Genomic DNA, 23808 nt, shown 5'->3' on the forward strand with positions numbered 1-23808 from the left:
GACATAGCACGTGTGGAGGCTTCACGCCATCCACTGCGGCATCCATACTCAACTCACCACGCGCCCCACCAAGAACGAACCACATTATAGCAACCACGAGGAGGTTACCCCATGTGACTCTATCCTCCCTAGCAACCGGGCCAATTCGGTTGCTTAGGAGACCTGGCTGAAGTCACTCAGCACGCCCTTGGATTCGAACTAGCGAACTCCACGGGTGGTAGTCAGCGTCTTTTACCACTGAGCTACCCAGGCTCCCATTAATAATGCTTTTAAAGAATTCTATTTTGATCTCTATAGTTCCACGTCTTCGTCTACTGATGAAGACATTAGAAACTTTGTGGAACCATTAGAACTCCCTAAACTGACGACTGAGCAAAAAAATTATCTTGATTCTGAGATAACCTTGGAGGAGCTTGGCGAGGTAATTAAGGCCTTGCCTACAGGCAAGGCTCCGGGGCCAGATGGCTTTGCCGCTGAATTTCTTTAGATCTTGTGCTACAGAACTGTTTTTGGTGATCTATATGAGAGTGGAGTGTTGAGATCCTTTGAAAATTTGGTTCAACATTTTGGGATTCCCAGATCTCAGTTCTTTAGGTATTTACAGCTGTGCCACCTGCTCTGTACTATTTTTGTGAGTACCATACACCCCCTTAAAGCAGTAGATACTTTGGGAGTGGTGATTACTGCTTTTGGAAAAGGTCATGAGGCATCAGTGTATTACTCCCTGCTAATTCAGAGTCTGGGAGAAAGATTTAAACTTGGTACTGGAGGAGGGAGTGTGGGCTAGGATTCTAAAAAATGTCAAGTCTGCATCTAGAGATGCAAGGGTGAGCCTTATGCAATTCAAAATTTTACAAAGTTATAAAGTCCCATTACCTTGCTACGCAGGTCTTTTGACAGTTCTTTTCTGCTCCCCATGGCTCAGTATCTAGCCTGCCCAGTGTATCCACGTGAGAGCTAACAAACTCATTGACTATTTATACACAGACACTAATTGCAATTTAAAAAGCCACAGGTGTGGGAAATTAACCTTTAATTGCCATTTAAACCTGTGTGTATCTGTAACAAGGCCAAACATTCAAGGGTATGTAAACTTTTGATCAGGGATATTTGGGTGATTTCTGTTACCATTATGATTTAAAAAGGAGCCAAACAACTATGTGATAATAAATGGCATCATATGATCACTATACTTAAATAAAATACTTTTTTGAAAGTTTTTTGCATGATCAGTCATATTTTCAAAATCAATGCCAAAATTTCACAATTTCTGCCAGGGTATGCACACTTTTGAGCACAACTGTATATATATATATATATATATATATATATATATATATATATATATATATATATATTCTTTTTTGTGTGTGTGTGTGTGTTTGTGTGTCTATAATCATGTGTGACCACGGGTATGTTATTGAAGGTCAGGGTGGGGTTGGGGATTGGGAGGGGTAATAGTGGGGGTTAAATGTTGATTCTGTGTGTATTTGTGTTGCTTTTCTTTGTTATTTATATGAATCAATAAAAAATGTTAATCAGAAGGAAAAAGAAATGTGTTAGAAGAACCTCTTGAAATATAGAAACTGGATCACATGAATGCAAAGGTAATTGTAATTGTTGAATTATAATTTATAATAGTACAGGAGACAGGACATCAATAAAGACAAACTCAAAAAGTTCCCCTATTCAGCTTTGTGATAAAAAATAAAAAAAATGTAATCTTAGTTTATTTGACATTTGGGTAAAATAAACAAGGAAAAAATACACTCATTAATATAATATAAGCAGGCATAAAATTATTTTGGGGTACAACACAAATCAAAACCTTATAATTACATATTTTCTGTATGATTTCCTGATTATTACTTACAAATTAAATGTAAATACACAAAATTATGAAAATCCTCTAACTCAGGCAACTTGATATATGAAATTGCTAACTTTTCCTTTTTTTATCAGGCTGCTTAAAAGTGAAGAGGTGTAATTTCTGCATCATTAGCGTTTTGCATAGCGAATTGCAAAATAATGACTTTGGTCAGGTTTCATGGAGACTCCTCCCTTCTTACATTGGTCTGACAAACAGGTAGTCTCACCCCAAACTCATACCATTGGTTGAGCCAGTGTTGCTATGACTGACTGGTTGAGACACAAAAACAAACACAGCAACATTTTGATTGCACCACATCATACAGTTTTTACATCACAAACTTTTCAGCGAAGTCAACCTACAAATGGCTTACTATCTAGTTGTCTTTGCATATTAAGCTGGCATACGAGAAAGTATTTTGACAAAGACAAAATACACACATCAACTTTAACCCATAAAATACTCTTCTGTTCACCTGTTACTGTAAAATCAGACAGCCACACTGTTTGGGATTTTGTCAGGAGACAGATAATAGTATGGCAGCTTTTTTCCTTCATTTCGGGTCTTGATGACCATGGTCACTTCTGCAAGTTTCTTGCGGAATTTCACCATGGCTTCCTTCACAGGTTTATCGATGAAGTGCTCATCAGGATACATGCCTAAGAACAACTGCAGAAATCATATCTTCAATGTGATTATCCTTCAGTCTACCATGTCTTACATATAGTACTGCAACTTTGTTATTTACCTTTATGTTGATATGCATTTGTTGCTTTAAAACTGTATGAGAACAGTACAGTATATGGAGTAAAATTCAGTGAGTTTAGAGCAAGGGTTTCACAACTTTTTAATGTCAAGGAACCCCAAATATTAAAATAACCTTGTGAGGGACCCCCTTCTTAAATATATAAAGGTTGCTAAATATTTTGGTGTAAAGACCATTGAAAAAGTAAGAACAATTTATATATTTAGCTTTTATATTGTTATTGTATTAAAACCAAAATATGTTTTTTAAATTATCTGTAGGGATGCACCGAGGTATCAGCCAATTATTGACCATATAAAAACTATTGGTGGGGGCCTGGGTAGCTCAGCGAGTATTGACGCTGACTACCACCACTGAGTGACTCCAGCCAGGTCTCCTAAACAACCAAATTGGCCCGGTTGCTAGGGAGGGTAGTGTCACATGGGGTAACCTCCTCGTGGTCACTATAATGTGTGGTTCTCGCTCTCGGTGGGGCGCTTGGCGAGTTGTGCATGGATGCCGCGGAGAATAATGTGAAGCCTCCACATGCGTTACATCTCCACGGTAACGCGCTCAACAAGCCATGTGATAAGATGCGCGGATTGACGGTCTCAGACGCGGAGGCAACTGAGATTCGTTCGCCGCCACCCGGATTGAGGCGAGTCACTACGCCACCATGAGGAAGCATTGGCAATTGGGCATTCCAAATTGGGGAAAAAAGGGGAGAAAATATATATATATATTTTTAAAAACCATTGGCAATGGAGGGTCACGTGACGCCATGCAGGGAGCAGACGTGTGAGCAACGAGCTCTGCGCACTTTGCTAAATTTTTAATTATTTTTATGTGATAACCTGGTGAAATTCGATATAGTCAGTTACACATTTGCTCTTTGAGGTCAAATATGGCAAAGAAGTCAAAATCCTCAGGCTCTGGAGACATTAAAAGACACTTACGTGTTCAGGATGAAAGCCCAGACACGCCTACAGACCGGGGACTCGATTTGGATGGCGCAGCGAGAGAGGAGATCCAGCGTCAGTTGTCCAACATGTTGGTGATGTTGACGAAGATTCTTGCTGACTTGGAGGATCTCGCTGTAATACGTCAATCGATCATGGCGATGGAAATAAAATTCTCCGAGTTAGGTACAAGAGTGACTGATGTTGAAAAACTAATCGATTTTCTGGAATCTTCAGAGAGGGAATTAACCGCTAATCCACCCACGACCAAAGTTGATCTGGAACATCTCCTTGAAAAGCTTGAAGATCTTGAAAATAGAAGCCGCAGGAATAACGTTCGAATTGTTGGAATTCCTGAGCTTGAGGGGGGCAGAGATATGGTGAAATTCCTAGACGAGTTTTTCCCGAGTCTGCTCGACATAACAGGCCACAAGCTGGAAATTGAGCGAGCTCACAGAGTCCCGTCTCACAGATCTGCTGAGGGAGACAGGCCCAGATCAATTCTGGCCAGATTTCTGAGATCATCCGATAAAGATCTTGTGTTGCGCCAGGCGAGGAGCAAAGGGAAGCTTTCTTGGCAGAACCGTAATATTTTCTTGTTCCCGGACTTTGCGAGTTCGACAAGAGAGAAATGCGATCGGTTCAAGGAATGTAAGAAACTCTGTTTCCTGCCAAACTGAGAATAGAAACGAAGGTCAGTCGCAAAGTATTCACATGTCCAAATCTGGCAGTGTCTTTTATAGAATCAATGACTGAGTAAACCATTGGATGTTTCTCATGTGAGTGGGCCTGACTCGCTGTACTAACTCTTGAGGATGCTGGGCGACATTTTAGATTTTTTGCGTTGGCTCCGCCGAGCGGCTGGAGCTTGTTTTGTGAATAACACTTTTCTTTAAAGAAACTTTTGCATTGATAAAAGATTACTTTTGCATTGAAGTTCCCGGACAGATTGAGAGTGGACACTACGGATGACCGCAAAATATCTACATGCTGCTCACACAAAGGATGTTTTTTATGAAGCCAACGGATTATGTAAGTCATGGTATATACTTTTATGCAGCCTCTGAGCGAATTGACTCAACCATCTGGGGAACCAGGATGTCGGTGTTGTTTCTTTTTGTATTGGTTCCGCCTAGCGGCTGGAGCTTGTTCTATTGAATAACACTCCTTGGAACAGCTGTGGATTAATCTGTTCATTCTTCATGCTTATTCCTCCTGCTGGCTGTAGTTTGTTTTGTTGAGTTTTTTTTATTTTTTTTTATGGGACATTGGAATGATTACGTCATCCGCTGAACTCATAACAGCTGACTCACTGAACATTCATATGTCTGTCCGAGGAATATTATCAGTTTTATATCAGCTGGATTTTGTCTTGTGGAAGATCATACCTTTAAAACAGTTCTGTGAATGAATCTACACGTTCTTAGTGTTCATTCTTCCTATTGACTGGGTTTATTTTACAAAGTATTTTCTGTTATGTAATTTTGCCTCACAAATTTGTGAGGCAAAATTGAGCAATCTGATGGCAAAGTTGTCGTGGGGACTCGTGGGTGTTCATGGACCTTTTGAGTTTAGAGGGATTGTCGCCGGTTTGCGTTGTCGTGTGCAGGGTTAATGCGCACGTTTTTCTTTTTTCTGTTTGTTTTGTTCGGGGGTTGATTGTTTCACTATTGGGGAATGTGGTCTATATAATTTTGTTTTTGACACACAATTTATTTTTTCTTCTATATCAAAATGTCAAATGTTAATATGAGTGTACTATCTCTCTCCACATGGAATGTAAATGGGTTGGGGCACCCCATAAAAAGAAGGAAGGTTATTACTTTTCTTAAACATAAGAAATATGATATAGTGTTTCTTCAAGAAACACATCTCTCCCCGCAGGAAGCTGAAAAATTTGGGAAGATATGGGGTGGACATGTTTTCTTTAGTGTTGGCTCAAGTAAGAGCAAGGGAGTCATTATATTGGTAAATAAACATCTACAATTCAAATGTCTCAAACAGAGCAAAGATAAATTAGGAAGAGTAATTATTGTTTTAGCTGAAATTCAAGGGCAAAGGTTGATTTTGGCTAATATTTACACACCTAACGCTGATGATCATGGCTTTTTTATAGATCTTGAAGGGATGTTGCAAACCGTTGGCACCCCTCATGATATAATATTGGGAGGAGACTTTAATCTTTTGATGGACTCAGTTCTTGATCATAGTGAAGCAAAAGTGTGCAAATCCCCTAGAGCAACATTGATGCTTCACAGGATGTGTAAAAATCTTGGTCTTACAGACATTTGGAGACTTTTGAACCCATCTGGTAGGGACTATACATTTTTTTCATCAGTCCACAAGATTTATTCTAGAATAGATTTTTTTTAATATCCAAATCCCTTATTTCATCTGTTGTTGATTGCTCAATTGGAAATATCTTAGTCTCAGATCACGCCCTGGTGAGTTTAGAGGTGATGCCACATACAGAGAAAAATAAATCTTATAGTTGGCACCTTAATGTGTCCCTTGTGCAAAATCCTGATTTCCAACAAATGTTAAAGACTGAAATCAGTGTTTATATGGAGACCAACTGGTCCTCGGTATCCTCTGTGGGCGTGGCTTGGGAGGCACTTAAGGCGGTTCTTAGGGGTCGGATCATACAGTATGCCTCATTCATCAAAAAATCCAAATCACAAGAACTCGTGGAGTTGGAAGGAAATATTAAAAGTGCAGAGGCAGAGCTGAAGCGCCGTATGTCATCTGATGGCCTCAGAGAATTGACTCGTTTGAAATACATATATAATACTATTCTGTCACAGAAAGTGGAGTTTTGGTTATTCAGGGTAAGACAGTTATACTTTGAGTCAGGTGATAAAGCAGGAAAACTTTTGGCTAGATATATAAAGCAGAGAGAGTCTTTTTCTATCATTCCCTCAGTGAAATCTACTTGTGGTGAAATATTTACCTTGGCTATTGATATTAATAATGCTTTTAAAGAGTTCTATCTTGATCTCTATAGGTCCACGTCTTCGTCTACTGATGAAGATATTAGGAACTTTGTGGAACCATTAGATCTCCCTAAACTGACGAATGAGCAAAAAAACTCTCTTGATTCTGAGATAACCTTGGAGGAGCTTGATGAGGTAATTAAGTCCCTGCCTACAGGCAAGGCTCCAGGGCCTGACGGCTTTGCCGCTGAGTTTTTCAAATCTTATGCTACAGAACTGGCGCCACTTTTGTTAGAAGTTTATACTGATTCAATAAAGAATGGAAAGCTTCCGCCAACCATGACACAAGCCCGGATCAGTCTGATTCTAAAAAAGGATACAGATCCAAGCGAGTGTCAAAGTTACCACCCAATTTCGCTGATCCAGTTAGATGTAAAAATTTTGTCCAAAATTCTGGCTAATCGATTAAGTAAAGTTATGACATCTCTTATACATATAGATCAGGTGGGGTTTATCCGAGGCCGTAGTTCTTCTGATAATATTAGGCGTTTCATCAATATCATGTGGTCAGTAGCAAATGAACAATCTCCGGTTGCTGCCATCTCTCTTGACGCCGAAAAGGCGTTTGATATGGTAGAATGGGATTATCTTTTCAAGATTTTGGATATGTATGGGTTCGGGAATACATTTATTGGTTGGATTAAGTTACTTTATAGACACCCTGTAGCAGCGGTACAAACAAATGGGTTAATTTCAGATTATTTTACTCTGGATAGGGGCACCCGGCAGGGTTGCCCTCTTTCCCCATTACTGTTCTGTCTTGCCCTGGAACCATTAGCAGCCGTGATAAGAAAGGAGGATGATTTTCCAGGGGTGACGGCGGGAGGTGTAGCGCATAAGCTTCTGCTTTACGCAGATGATATTTTATTATTCGTCTCCGACCCCACTAGATCCATGCCTTGCCTCCACAAAATTATTAACTTCTTTTCCAAATTCTCAGGATACAGAGTCAATTGGTCTAAATCCAAAGCTTTGGCTTTGACAGCGTACTGTCCAGTAACGGCTTTCCAGCCGGGCGCCTTCATGTGGCCCAAACAGGGAATTAAGTATTTGGGAATTTTATTCCCAGCAAATTTGTCTGATTTAGTCAGAGTTAATTTTGATCCCTTAATAAAAAGGTTTTCGAATGATGTGGACAGTTGGGCTTCATTACATTTATCGATGATTGGGAAGGTTAATGTTATTATAATGAATTGCATTCCAAAATTTAACTATCTGCTACAATCTCTCCCTGTAGATGTCCCTCTCTCTTATTTTAAGCAATTTGATAGCATAGTGAAGTCCTTCATTTGGAATGGTAAGCATCCCAGGTTAAATTTCAGTAAATTACGTAGGCCGATTGACAAAGGTGGGTTAGGCCTACCCAAGATTTTATTTTATTATTATGCATTCAGTCTTAGACATTTGGTTCATTGGTCGCTTCCACCTGAAAGAGCTCCTCCCTGGTTTTGTATTGAAAAGGAAGTTCTTGCCCCTATCTCGCCACTGCAAAGCCTTTCGATTAAACTAGCTGGAGAGGTTAAGTCGCACCCCGTTATTTTGCATTTATACTCGATATGGACAAAAGTGTCCAGAGTGTTTAAGTCTGATATTTATTTAAATGTTGCCTCGAGCATATGGCAGAACCCTAAACTATGCATTAATAAGTCCCCTTTCTGTTGGTCAGATTGGATTGTGAGGGGGGTTAATGCACTTGGTGACCTATATGAGGGTGGAGTATTGAGATGTTTTGAAAATATGGTTCAACATTTTGGGATTCCCAGATCTCAGTTTTATAAGTATTTACAGCTGTGCCACCTACTCTGCTCTGTTTTTGGGAGTAGCATACACCCCCCTAGAGCGGCAGATACTCTGGAAGTGGTGATTGCTGCTTTTGGGAAGGGTCATGAGGCATCAGTGTATTACTCCTTGTTAATTCAGTGTCTGGGGGACCGAGCTTTAAATTCTCTTAAAAGATTATGGGAGAAAGATTTAAACTTGGTATTGGAGGAGGGAGTGTGGGCAAGGATTCTAAAAAACATAAAGTCTGCATCTAGAGATGCAAGGGTTCGCCTTATGCAATTTAAGATTTTACATAGATTTTATTGGACCCCCTCTAGATTGTATAGGCTTGGTCTTAAGGACACACCCATCTGCTGGCGATGCCATACTGAAGATGGAGACACCATCCATGTTTTTTGGGGGTGCCTTAAGATCCAAGAATTTTGGCTGAAGGTGCAAAGTTTTGTGTGTGATGTGTTGGGCACTCAGGTCTTGTTCTGCCCCAGACTCTGTATTTTGGGTGATAGGGAGGTCATGGATTTGGTAGATAAGCACATGAAGGACTGGGTTTTGACCAGTGTGATGATTGGTAGACAGGTTATTTTGAGGAGTTGGAAGTCGGATGGAGCACCCTCGTTCCCGGAGTGGTGCGCGGAGATGGGGAGGGTGGCTGCCTTCGAGGAGGAGTCGACTATTAGGATGGGGGTTAGGGAAACTTAAAATAAGAAATGGGGCAATTATTTAGCATTTTTGAGGGAATCTCGAGGTGGGGCGGTGGAGGGAGTAATTTAAAGTTTTTTTATTTTTTTTATTTTTTTTATTATTATTATACTTGATTATTGTATGTTATTTTATGTTGTTGTTTTAGTTTTCTGTGTGTGTGTCTATATTCTATTGACCACAGGGGTGTTCATGGGGGGTCAGGGTGGTTTGAGAGTTTGGTAGGGGGAGGGGATATAGTGGGGGTTTAATGTTAAAAGTTTTTGATTCATTATATAGATGTTGTTGTATTTCTTGTGTTAATTTATGAATCAATAAAAAATGTTAATAACAAAAAGAATCTTTTGCATTGACGGAAGATCGCTTCTGCACTGAAGTTCCCTGCCAGATTGAGATTAGACACTATGGATGACCGCAAAATGTTTACATGCCCACACAAAGGATGTCTTTTTTACAGTTGGCAGTCTGAGTAAGTCATGGTGTATTCTTTTCATGTGCCCTCTGAGTGAACTTGTCTCTTGATCACCCGAGGAACCGGAATTCCTGTTTTGCTGCTGTTTATGATGGTTCTGCCTAACAGCTGGAGTTTGCTTTGTGGAGTAACACTGCTTTGGAACAGTTTTGTGGATGAACCTGCATGTTCTTTGTTCTTATGCCTCCTGTTGGCTGGGGTTTGATTTGAGTTTTTTTGCGGGACATTGGAATGATTATGTCATCTGCTGCATTCATAAGCAACTGGTTCACCGTTCATCTGTTTGACTGTTCAAGGACACTGAACGGTTTATAGTGGCTGGAATTTGGTCCGTGGAAGAACACATCTTTGAGACAGTTCTGTGAATGAATCTATACGTTACGTGTGTTTATGATGCCTATTGGCAGAGGTTTGTTTACAAAGTATTTTCTGTTATTTAATTTTGTGAAGGCAAAATTTGTGAGGCAAAATTGAGCAATCTGATAGCAAAGTTGTCGCGGGGGCTCTTGCAGGCATGCATGGACCTTTGAGTTTGGAGGGATTGACGCCGGTTGGCGCTCTCATGCGCGGAGTTAATGCGCACGTTTTCTTTTCTTTTTTTTTTTGGTTCCGGGGGGAGTTCGGGGTTTGAACGTTGCACTAATGGGGATTGTGGTCTCTATAATCTTGTTTTTGACACACTTTTTTTTTTCTTTCTATTATATCAAGATGTCAATCGTTAATATGAATGGATTATCCCTCTCCACATGGAATGTGAATGGGTTGGGGCACCCCATAAAAAGAAGAAATGCTGTTACTTTTCTTAAGCGTAAGAAATATGATATAGTGTTTCTTCAAGAAACACATCTTTCCCCACAAGAAGCTAAAAAATTTGGGAAGATATGGGGTGGACATTATTTTTTTAGTGCTGACTCAAGTAAGAGCAGGGGAGTTATTATATTGATATATAAACATCTACAATTTAAAAATCTCAAACAGATTAAGGATAAATTAGGAAGAATCATTATTGTTTTAGTTGACATTCAGGGACAAAGGCTGATTTTGGCTACTATTTATGCACCTAATCCTGATGACCAGGGCTTTTTTATAGATCTTGAAGGGATGTTGCAAACTGCTGGCACCCCTTATGATATAATATTGGGAGGAGACTTTAATCTTTTGATGGACTCAGTCCTTGATCATAGTGAAGTGAAAGTGTGTAAGCCCCCTAGAGCAACAGTGACACTTCACAGGATGTTTAAAAATCTTGGTCTTGCAGATATCTGTTGACTTTTGAACCCATCTGGTAGGGACTATAAATAAAATAAAATCTATTTTAGATCTTGTGCAACAGAATTGGCTCCACTTTTGCTAGAAGTTTATACTGAATCATTAAAGAATGGAAAGCTTCCGCCAACCATGACACAAGCCCGGATCAGTCTGATTCTTAAAAAGATGCAAGCGAGTGTAAAAGTTACCGTCCAATTTCCCTGAACCAGTTAGATGTAAAAATTTTGTCTAAAATTCTGGCTTATCGATTGAGTAAAGTTATGACATCTCTTATACATATAGATCAGGTGGGGTTTATTCGGGGCCGCAGCTCTTCTGATAACATTAGGCGTCTCATCAATATCATGTGGTCAGTAGCGAATGAACAGTCTCTGGTCGCTGCCATCTCACTTGATGCCTAAAAGGCATTTGATATGGTAGAATGGGATTATCTTTTTACGGTTTTGGAAATATACGGGTTCGGGAGTATGTTTATTGGATGGAATAAGTTACTTTATAGACACTCAGTAGCAGCGGTACAAACAAATGGACTAATTTCAGATTATTTTACTCTGGATAGGGGCACTCGGCAGGGTTGCCCTCTTTCCCCATTATTGTCCTGTCTTGCCCTGGAGCCATTAGCAGCCGCGATAAGAAAGGAAGATGATTTTCCAGGGGTGGTGGCGGGAGGTGCGGCGCATAAGCTTCTGCTTTACGCAGATGATATTTTATTATTTGTCTCTGACCCCATTAGATCTGTGCCTTGCCTCCACAGAATTATTAATTCCTTTTCTAAGTTTTCAGGATATAGAGTTAATTGGTCTAAATCCGAAGCTTTGGCTCTGACAGCGTACTACCCAGTAATGGCTTTCCAGCTGGGTGCTTTCCAGTGGCCCAAACAAAGCATTAAGTATTTAGGTATTTTATTTCCAGCAAATTTGTGTGATTTAGTTAGAGTTAATTTTGACCCCTTAATAAAACGGTTTTCGGGTTTTTTTATATATTGATTTTGTATATGTGTGTTCTGCTATTTATATTTATATGGTTGAATCAATAAAAAATGTTAATCACCAAAAAAAAATAAAATAGAAAAAGAGATTATGGGAGAAAGATTTGAATTTGGTGTTGGAGGATGGGGTGTGGGCTGGGATTTTAAAAAACATCAAGTCTGCATCTAGAGATGCAAGGGTGCATCTTATGCGATTTTATTGGACCCCCTCTAGAATGTATAGGCTTGGTCTTAAAGACACACCCACCTGCTGGATATGTCAATCGGTAGACGGGGACACATCCCATGTTTTTTGGGGATGTGTTAGGATACAAGAGTTTTGGTTGAAAGTACAGAGGTTTGTATGTGAAGTGGTCAACACACGGGTTTCATTTTGCCCCAGATTATGTGTTTTGGGGGATGGAGGGGTCCTGCAGGTGGGTGATAAATACGTTGAGAGTTGAGTCCTGACAGGTGTGATGATTGGCAGGCGGTTAATTCTCAAGGGAAGGAAGTCGCCTGATGCGCCCTCGTTTCGTGAGTGGTGCGTTGAGCTGGGTAGGGTGGTGCCGTTTGAGGAGATGGTGTACAGAAGGCTGGATAACATGGATATTTTCCATTAGGAATTGGGGTGGTTATCTGGCCTTTTTGGAGGGTTCTCGGGGAGGGTAAGTGGAGAGGGATTAGAGCTTTATTTATTTATTTTATTTCTATGTCTAAATATTTCCTGTTTTATTGTCTATTTGTGTGTCTTTGTCAGTTGACTTCGGATCACTAGAGTGCTTGTTTGTGTCGGGTGAGGGATTATTGCTCGTGGAGGGAAAAAAATTTTTTTGATTTCATGTGGTTTGAGGTTGTATTTTCTATTATGTCTGTGTGATTTGCTGCATGAATCAATAAAAATGTGTTTTTAGAAAAACAAATTTTGTTCTGGTATTTGTGCTTTTTTTTTTTTTTTTGCAGTAGTAACTATTTTAAAACTTTGTTCATATTGAATCAAATGCTAAAACACTACAGGAACAATAGAGGTATTTTAACATATTGTCAGTGTCAATATGTTTTGTAATAAATTAGCACACGTCATCACTTGTAAAAAAACAAAAAACAAACAAAAAAAATGTTGCCAATAATCATCGATCTAAACTGCCAATTTCAACCATAATTATTTTATATCGCAATTTTCACATGCTTGCGACCATGCATGAAAATGCAGATATGAAAAAAACGATGGTTTATTTATAATTAATTACGTAAATGTATTGTGTTTTATTATGTTTATAATAATTTTCTCCATGTAATTTAAAGAAATACTTAACAGAATAAATGAAATACGAAGTAAAGCATGTAGAATATAATGATGCATAATATGAATTTGTAATAATCGATCATAATAGAACTAAGTTCTACTGTTTAGAACTTCAAAAACAGAAGTGCAAAAATCTTTTAGAAGTACAAAATAATCTTTTTCCCCCACATAAATCGTCATGTTATATTTTTTGTATCTTTTTATGTTTTTATGTTGTATTTAGCCTATCTTTCATTGTGGCTCTCTTAAAATGTTGGCCTGTCATGTGTTCAACAGATCCAATCCATGATCAATGGAAGTTATTTATTGCTAGAACAATAAAATAGCTTCTGTACATCTTTGTACATTTTTAAAGTATAGGAAAATTCCTAAGCAAATCAGTGATCTGACATCACAAATTAAGGCACGTAAGTGGCAAAATATCAGTATCTGCCTATATTTTTGGTTAAAATCGGTATCTTATCGGCCAAAGATTTTCACATCATTGCATCCCTAATTATCTGGAAAATATTTAACCTTTTTTGTAGTGCATTGACAGTATATTTTTTCTACCCAATAATTGAGTTATTTTAAATAAATAAACCTGAAGAGAAACATTTTGATTAAACAGAAATGGTAATAATGTCAAATTCGATAAATAAATTTATTTATTTATTTATTTATTTTTGCTTTTTTTTTACATTTATAAAGACATTTTCTTCCTCTGAAATTTTCCACGGATCACCTAGCACCTTTCACGGCACCCTGGGGGTCCCCAGACCCAGTTTGAAAGCCCATGGTTTATAGAGTTTGTTTGTAATAGTGACGAGCTAATCAAACACATCAGACCTCATTTTCCTGAAACTGACTGAGGGCCCACACTGCTCCAAGATGCCAGCAGGATCGTCCCCGATCAGGCAGACTGTCCACTATGTACTTCAGATCTATCTCACCCTTCTTTGTAGGTGGAGGCTTCCGCATGGTTGGGGGGGAATTGGGAATCCATGAACACCAGTCAAACTGGAATAATGGGTTGTAAGATGATATTAGAGTTGTGTTAATATAATACAATTCCAAGCAACAAATTTAGGATAGTGCCTAGAAAAGCATGAGTGTAATCTCACCTGACCAAAGTTTACTGCAGCATGTTGTGCAGAAGCAGTGAAGATAATGATAGTTAGATACTCCACTAGCTGCTCTTTTGTTTGCAATGTCTTGGGAAACTCTGCAGACAATGACATGACATCAGATCACTAAAGTTCTCTAAAATCAGAAGTCAGACTCAGACATTTTCACATCCGTTGACACGACGCGCCGCAACAGCTTGAGGCTGTCTACACTGGACGCGTCGACACAAATGTTTTAAACCGTTTAATTTGTGTAGAAGCGCCAGCGCGTGCAGTGCAAAATGGAACGCGACACCCGTTTATTGGCGGATGTTTCCACTGTAGACAGCATCATTGATTATAATGGGGTTCTATTGTTTTTGACGTAACGAAACGCTCGCATCCAGTTTAGACAGGGTGTAAAGATCAACATTTTAAAAACTTGTTTTCAAATGTGTTTCAACAGATGCTGATCTTAATGTGAAAGTTCATCTAAAAAGGGAAATTCTGCAAAGATTTGATGTTCAGTTCAAGCTGCTGAAGAGTGGGGTGAGACAAGAATTGGAGAGTTTCTGATGTTATAGTCTTATTCTGTCACCAATGTGATACTGTAGGTACTGTGCCATTCAGCAGATCATTTAATCCTAGGCAGCTCCAAGGAGTTCATAAAGTATAAAAACATACTCATATCAAAATCATTTTGGAAAAACTTACCACAATAGTCAAAATCTTGCATTCCGAAGCTACAAACATCTTTAACAAATGCCTGGACCTCTTCATCCTCTTGAATAGTCTCATCCTTGTCATAATAGACGTCCACTACATCTGACACAAAACTATGAGGAATTCAAATCAATATAAAATTATTAAGCCAAGTAAAATGGGCATTTGTCATTGAGCATAATTTTTTAACCCTTTAGAAGGGCTGTGTTTTATTTTTAAATGGAATGTTGATTTGTTTCATTCATCAGTTGTAATATACTGTACTTTTTCACAGCCTCCCAGACTCTGTTGCCATCATCTCTGTAAAAGTAGTATGGTAGCTCCTCCTGACTGTCCATGCCTCGATCTTTGATGGCCTCTGGGAAACAAAGGGACTTGTAGGTGAAGGTCTTCATGGCCTTCTGGACCAGCTCTACATGGCCACCTCCACCTGTACCATTAGCCTGTGGTACACAGATAAACACACCCCATGCACATACAATAAACACTGCTGTAATGGAGCAATGGTAGTCTGTTATAACTCCCTGAGATTTTACTGGATCTTCCATGCATGTTTTGTACTCTCAATTTTGTTTGAGTCAAGGAAGAATGCATTGATTGTAATAAACATTTAACAACATGTAACAAGCAATTTAAAGGAATATTCTGGGTTCAATATAAGTTAAGCTCAATTTACTGCATTTGTAGCATTATGTTGATTACCACAAAAATGTATTTCAACTTGTCCCTCCTTTGCTTTAAAAAAAAAAAGGTTTCAAAAATCGAGGTTACAATGAGGCATTTACAGTGGAAGTGAACACAGACAATTTGTAGAGGGATTAAAGTCAGAAGTGTGAAGCTTATAATTTTATAAAACATATATTAATTCTTCTGTTAAAACTCATGTTATTTGAGCTGTAAATCATAATTTTTACAGTTGTTATAGGGTTTATGGCATTACATCGCCATGGCAACAAAGCTGTAAAATGTAATAACTTTACACAGAAAAGGTTAGTAAGCAATATTATCATGCTAAAATCATGTTAACACACATATTGTTTACTTCTTGTGGCTTTAGTTTTGAAACAGTGAGGATTTTAACATTTACGGATTGGCCCCCATTCACTTCCATTGTAAGTGCCTCACTGTTTTTTATATATTCCCTTGGTAGTATATGCAAAATGCCTCAAAATCAAACCCACAAACATGCAAAGGTATATCAAAACAACATTTTTACAAACACATGATAGAGAGTTAAATATCTGTAAAACATTAGACAGAAGTTAGTCTATGGGGGAACTGAACGAGAGATAAACTTACCTTGTCAAAGAGTCCACACTCACAGATGAGCTGCTCACGGGCCTTGGTGTTAATGGCAATGGTGAAACGGATGTGAGGTAAAAGCAACTGGAAGAGCAAAGGTTGCTCCTTAGAATGTTCACTCAACCACATATATTCGTACTATTTTTTTAGGAGGACTTGTAGTGAACATTATGGACATTATCATTAACATTATGGTATCATTTTTAAAGAGAGAACAGAGACAGTACCTTAAAAACAGGATGAACTGCAGGCAGTTGTCTGAACATGGCAATGCCAAAGACCTCAGATATCAGATGTGTCTTAAGAAGATGTGTGACTGTCTGGTGCATGTGGAAGTCTGCAGATCTCACCCAAATCTTGGCCAGCAACCAGTCATGCTGTTCATCACTTGGGAGGAAGATAGGGTTTTCCTCCCCTGGTGTTTGACCCAGCTATGTCAATGAAAAAGAGGTCATTTTCAACATTAATAATGGCTTGTTTGTATAGTTAAGGCATAACGAGCCTGTGGACTTTCGTTTAATCAACAGTTGATTAAAGTTAAAATGCATATGAATGTATAGAGGAAAGTGTATATCTTCTACAGGATATGTTAGAAGTCCCGTGACTTTTCACGTTTTTGCCTTCATTACACTGTAGAAAGTGGTAATCTGGAATTGTCACCTGAAGGATTTCTACCTGATCTAACCTCTAAAATCAAAATAAAAAAATGCAATGTTAATTTTTTATTATTATTATTATTGAATAGAAACAGTTAATTTAGATTTTACTACATGAAGCAAATTTTTTAAGTTAACATTTGAGTCATGTTAAATGGTCCTGTGGGGGCACAATTTAATTTTAAGAAGTAAAAATATTCCATGTAGTCTGACAGATAAAAGTTGCATGTATAATAATTGTAAAAAAAAGTTTTTTTTTTAACAACTTTGTATTTACATTAAAGAATTCACATTTTATACAATATACTTATTGTGTATCTTAAAAGTACCAGTGTATCTGTAAATACACTGTTTACCCTTCTCCTAAACCTTAACCCTACCCATGTCTTAACCCCAGTAGCAGCAAATGTGTATCTTGTGAGTTTTGCAGAATAACACATATGTACAATGAGACAGAATGCACATATTAAGTGCTTTGTATCAAGTACAATGTAAACATTAAATTCATAGGTACATTGTATTAAATGTAAGTATATTGTTGTTAAAGACACCCAATATAAAAATGCTGTTTAAAATATTTTTAATGGAGTATAGCATGTCACGTCACAGTTCATGTCTACTTCCCGAAAGGATTTCATTTTAACTTAACTTTTATAAGTGATCATATAAAAAGAAATACTCTAATCACACTCTGTTCTGTGAAAATTATGTCCCATACTGTAGCATAACTATAAAAGATTCCTGCACATGTGGCTGTTTTCTGTTGAGAACAGATACCTGAATGGCGATTGGCATGATTTTGTTCTGAATGTTCTTGTACAGCAGACAGATGGGTGCAGCCAAGTACTGAAGTGTGCACGGGTCTGTAGCATTTGCTGTTACCCCATCTAATATCTCAAAGTCAGCAATAAAGATGTTTCCTGCCTGAAAAGCAGAGACATTTAATTTCATTATACATTTGGTAGACAGGAAGAGCAACAGTAAGACCTATCTGTGACGGGGAGGAGGGCGTGGCCAGGCCGTGAGGGTGCACGGCCAGCATTGATTCAATTAATTAGCGGGAGAGAAAGAAACATACGCGGCCGCGTTGTGTATGTGTGTGTGTGTTTTATGTTCAGTTACGTCAATAAAGTTATGTTGACTGTCCTGCCGGTTCCCACCTCCTCCTTGCCCATCCTGAACCCGTTACACTGTCATTAAATTTGTATTAAATTGATAATAAAATCTCACACTGGACTGTCATAAATTATATTCTCTCTAGCAAGTAACTATCAACCGACAGCCTGAATGTCAATACAGTACAATACAACCTACTGTATATTTTATATATACTATTTTTATTGTATAATGTGTATTCTATATTGTGTGTATTGTATACTGTACATTGTATATTATTATTTGTATATTGTGTTGTGTGTAATTATGTGTATATTAGATATGTAAATTGTATTGTGTAAATCTGATGTTTATTGTAAATTGGTACTGTCTCATCACTGTCACGACTACTATGTTACTTGGAACTGCACCCAAGAATTTCACCCACTATTGCACTTGTGTATATGGTTGAGAGACAATAAAGGTATTTGATTTGATTTGGATAATAAATTAACTTTGCATACCTTGAGCTCTTCCTCCAGAGTAAGACCTCTCTCCAGACTGTCCTCCACACATTTGTGTGTGACTGGAAACTTGTCTGGTATCTCTGTGCATTTCCTGATTATGACAGGATTGCAGCCATTCAAAAACTGGTACCCAAACATGAAGTCTTCCTTCCAGTGTTGCATCACATACTCTGAATGAAATATGAAGAAATCAATTCATATGGAGCCATGAAAAAACATTTTAACACAGAAAATGTTTTCTTAACATTTCATGTAATAACTTTCATGCCAATTCATATATTTTACATTCTAAATTGTGCAGTGCTTGAAGATCTGTCTAAATACATCAGGTACATTTGTACTCCTATGTATCAAATGACAGTGTTACTATTGTGCAGGATATTGTGCAATTCTTCATTTGATCTACACAGAAACAGTGTCAAAATATGATAATTGCATGTTCGGGAATAAGTGCAAACCTGATATTGTGTTCTTAATTCTCACAAATATTCGCTCAAAATCTGCAAAGTCACCCCACGAGGACTGGAACATGTGCATAAACTGGTTTACACACAGGTTCTCTATCCTGTGGAATTGAACACAGGATAGAGAAACATAACATTATAGATACTATATAGACAACATACTATTTGTGTGTGTGTGTGTGTGTGTGTGTGTGTGTGTGTGTGTGGGCAGGTTTAAGTGGTTTACGAGGACTTTTTTTAGGTTACAAACTGGTAATTACAAGGGTATTATGCTATAAATATGGTTTATGAGGACATTTCTAGTGTCCCCATAATTTAAATCATTCAAAAAACATAATAAACTATGTTTTTTTGGAAATGTAAAAACGCAGAACGTTTTTTGTGAGGGTTAGGTTTAGGGGTAGGGTTAAGGGTTAGAATCTATAGTTCGTACAGTATAAAAATCATTTTGTCTATGGAGAGTCCTCATAAGGATAGCTGCACCAACATGTGTGTGTGTGTGTGTGTGTGTTCTTGGTTTTTTAAATGAAAGTGAATAGAAATCAATGACAGTTTTGGTGACTTGACAGTTACCTGTAATATTTTCATGACTTTCAAAAGGCCTAACCTATGTTAGAGCTTTAATGGGAGCCATGGACTCAAACACACTCTTGGCCAACTGCAGTTAAGGATTCTGAATACATATTGATATTCTTTTGATGTTCAATTATTGATATTCAATATTATTTTGAAAAATTGTTTTAGGTAAAGAAACAAATCTGCCATTAATAATTTTGGGTCACTTTCTAGAGCAAATAATGTAACTTATCAGGCTTTTCACTACAGCACCAACATAAGCTTGCCCCTAGGCCCAAAACATACATTTTTTTTTCTTTTTTTTTACAAAGTGACAAAACTGTGTCTGTATGTGCGTGTGATAAACATGTACATGCTTGTAAGAAAAACACTTCTCAAAACTATTTGTCAACAACACTGTCTACTGACCTCTGTAATTTCCTTATTTTAACAGTCAAAATCTATCTTCAGCACAGACTGAGTTAGTCAAGTTCTGTGCAAATTTCGAATACCACGAGAACAATGTCTGTTTGTATTCAGGAGGTACATGCAAACACAGAGTTCTAAGAGTTACATTCAAATATGCATAAACACAAAAAGGCTGTCCCTTTCTAGAAAAACAAACTGACCACTGTATCATAAAGATAACAGTCAGTAGGCTATTCAACAATGAGACTACCTGATGATTTTTACTTACGCTTTGCTGTAGTTGAGCACAAAGTCCACTCCTTTCTCGCTATCAAACTGAATGTCCCGTGGCAGCTCACTATGGGCTTTGGCATCTATGCTCATTGGGAAGCCAGGGTGCCATTCCTTCCATCTTCAACATGAAGCAGAATTCCATGTATAAAATTCAGTCTTAATTACATCCAAACCAAATCATTTATAATCAACATTAAAGCATAAACAACAGGCTCCACCACTGGATTTCCTTTAAAACAGACACATGTGGTCAGACACAACGCAATGGTATCACTGGCAAAGTTTCCACTTCAGTCCCATGAAAAGGAGATTTACCGAGACTTCATCACCATCAGCCTGGTGTCATAGAATCATGTTACAATATCTACATTTTTGCAAAATTACTTTTATTGTACGTACCGTGGCCGTTTTGTGGTGAAATTAACATTACAGGTGCTACAACAACAATTCATTTTATTCACTTTCACAAAAATTAAGAGTAAAACAGCAGATTATCAGCTCATAAACACTTACTTTTCACTCTTTTCCTCACACAATGCTATCTGATGATGTCTTAACACTTTTCCTACAGCACATTACTTTTAAGGTGATTCTTTTTAATGTTTGTTGGCCTATTACATAACCAACTACATTCACAAGCAAACTTAAACTCAATCAAGTTGCGCGGTAGCCAAATTAGACAAGTCCAGAAGAGCACGCAAGTCAACACGCGAGCCAACAATGTTATAGATGCACCACAGAATGACTTAGTTACTTCAGCGATTGCATTTGTCATCTCACATTGCTTTTATGACACTATCAGTTAGGTTTAGTTTTAAGGTTTAGGGTATGGAGGTCGGTTTTGGTGATTTAAAACTTGACAGAGCATTAACCTTAAAAATCTCATCTGTTGGGAGAAAAATGTACTCGCTTTTAGCACCACACAGTGGACATTTCACCTGATGCCTGTAATGAATCATGTGTAACTGGTCTTGCTTGACCCATTCCACCGGGATTCGGACCAGCGTCAGCCGGCATGGGAGACAGGTGCGCTAACAAGGAGGCTAAAGGCTACAGCCTTTAGTGTCAGATGCTAGTGCGCCTCTTGAGGCCAGGGGAGTAAGGTTTACACATACCGCACAGCTATCACGAACCGGCTGGCTCCTGTTACACATGTAAAGTCGCTTTGCAAATATATCGCCCCCCCACCCCAGTGTTGTTGATGATGATTCATCTTGCTGTCAGGGGTGTATAAAAATGTTTGTCCAATCAAATGCTCTCTAGAATGAGAATACCCATCCCCGATACCACCTGCCTCCAACTAGCTGCCCCAACTTCCTCTTTCAACAGGAAATACCTCAACACAGGAAAGACAACTGCTCTCCTCAAGAGATTTCATTGGGTCTTTAGAGAAATGCAGATCTCTGTCCCCATAATTAGTGTTCTCTTAAAGTTGTTTTGCTTCACAAACATGTGTTAAATGGGACTTAATCAGTCATTAAATTATAACTGTACATTCTGAGGAGAACTCATTATGTATTACTCCATACTGCTACTGAATGATGAAATTCTAGACCACATTGCATTTGTGGGGAAACCCCTTTTCCTGGAGACCAAGTCTGGTAAACCTCTTTCTAAAAGTTGCACCAAAACCTGTATGTCTTTTGTCTCTGTTCAAGCTCTTTGCGTCTGTGCTGTTTCGCCAGCCCGGTCTTGTCATGCTGAGGCAATCGAGCTAAAAGACAGCAAACAATGAAACCTTAGTATTTTATGGTAAATTTTGAGACTTTATTGTAGGCTGAATGCACACAGCCCATCAGAACTTACCCCGGCCATCTCTGAGGATCACCTCCTTGTCATCGACTAGCCAGCAAAAGCAAGGGAACTCGATGTGGTCTCCATAGGGCGTCTTCACTGTAATGTATTTGCAGTACCAGTCATCGTGCATCCAGTATTTCTTCTTTTCAATTTTTATCAGTTGAATTTCACCCAGGTCCTCTCCCACATTGATGTCATATGAGTCCACCTTGAATAATACCTTATGTTAGAGGTTATATGAAGGCAAAGCCTCAAAAACCACATGCATTTTAACAAACAGTCTTCTATGTCTGATCATTGATCTTATCTTTCTCTTTTCCTTTATTGGAGATAAAGCAGCAATTCTTGGATAGTTGATGCATAACATGATCATTAACTTTTTTTTATTAACATAAAGATTTTATGTAAAATATTTAGGTAAAACTGACATTGTACATGAAAAAGGGAAGTGTATAGCTGTAAATGATCAAAGGTTTTTGCCTTTCCAAACATTTTAGCCTTCACTAGTTCATTTTAAATAGTCCTGCTTATGAAAATTAGTTTTTATAAGTACAAATATTCCATGTAGTCTTCCAATTAATATGTTGATAAAAACTGCATGAATAATAATTATAAAATAATTATTAAAATGCTGTTCAAGATGCTTTTTGAATGAGCTTATCAGATCACACTGCAGGACTTGTCAACTTCCCAAAAGTATGTCACATAAACTACTCCCATAGAGAAAAGACTATTGAAAGTCAAAGATATTACAAGTTTGATTTAAATGATAAAAGACATTGATTATAAGCATATTACATTCCATATCGAGATATAATGGATGCATGCTGCCTTTGAACTGTAACAGTAATTGGCTGTACAATGACTGTATTGATGTTACAACATTTTGTTGATCTTTGATTAACTCAGAACACACTTTGCATGCTAATACTGAATTCAATCTTTGGTTCAAGTTAATCAATGGCCATAAAGAAAGCATACCAGAACATAAAAAAAGAGAAAAAAGGGAATTTACAAAGGCAAATGGTTGTAATCATTTTCTGACAGATTTCTACAGTTTTCATTGAAGAATATCAAACCATTAAAAATGAACTCAAAAGTCTAAGGTGCTGATTAGTTATACAGTATACTGTATAATCCATTGCATGCATGGTTACATTCACTATCCACTATCAGGATCTTACCGCTCCTCTTTCGAAGTCATTATAGAGAGGTTTATCCAAAAGGGTTCTCTCACTGCATCCATCAGATCCCACCAGGGTCAAGTAAATGTAGTCATCTGTTCCAGCAAACCACTGAGTACCTGTGGCAACAGTCACCGTGTAGCTGGGCATTTTAGTGCAGCTGGAAAACAGCTCGGCAAGCAAACTCCCTAAATTGACTTTTCAAGAGTCACACGGAGTCTGCATTTCTGCAGTTCCTCTTCTCTCCCTCCCTCTTCCTCTCTCTCTCTCTATATCTCTGTAACTGACTCACAGTCATGTAAAAACACAAGCCACAAACTTCACACATACAGTGCTACACGAAAATTCATAGGCATGATATTGATCACCCATAAGATACATTACTAAAAGCAAGACTTTAAAGTTTATTTGAACCCCTTCACAAGGAATGTAAAAATATTATGGCCATAAATTAGGAATCAGTTTTTAAGAAGCCCTGCATATCAGATGTTGCAGCTATCATTTTCATGAGGGCTTGAAAATAAGTGTTTTATTTAGAGTAAGCAGCTGCTTGACACTTATTAGCAGTTTGTGAGGCTTTGTGGTATCAGCCCTGTGGTGCCCATCTCTCATTTTGATGAAAAAGACTTCTAAAATTGCATGAAATAGTACTGCAA

General features: G+C 38.1%; 1 protein-coding gene across 1 annotated transcript; it reads right to left on the bottom strand.

The window, feature by feature from the left end:
- Window positions 1-1685: 1685 nt before the first annotated feature.
- On the bottom strand, window positions 1686-23383 carry alox5a (arachidonate 5-lipoxygenase a). The gene is made up of 14 exons (XM_051651306.1): window positions 23153-23383; window positions 21978-22176; window positions 21804-21885; window positions 20167-20289; window positions 18909-19015; window positions 18448-18620; window positions 17606-17752; window positions 16400-16603; window positions 16170-16256; window positions 15135-15313; window positions 14862-14983; window positions 14166-14266; window positions 13891-14061; window positions 1686-2539 (listed from the first exon to the last, which is right to left on the bottom strand). The coding sequence occupies exons 1-14, from the start codon at window positions 23300-23302 to the stop codon at window positions 2360-2362; spliced, it is 2025 nt and encodes a 674-aa protein (XP_051507266.1). The 5' UTR covers window positions 23303-23383; the 3' UTR covers window positions 1686-2359.
- Between the last annotated feature and the right edge of the window lie 425 nt (window positions 23384-23808).

Source organism: Myxocyprinus asiaticus, chromosome 23 (assembly GCF_019703515.2).
Source record: "Myxocyprinus asiaticus isolate MX2 ecotype Aquarium Trade chromosome 23, UBuf_Myxa_2, whole genome shotgun sequence".
Taxonomy (NCBI): domain Eukaryota; kingdom Metazoa; phylum Chordata; class Actinopteri; order Cypriniformes; family Catostomidae; genus Myxocyprinus; species Myxocyprinus asiaticus.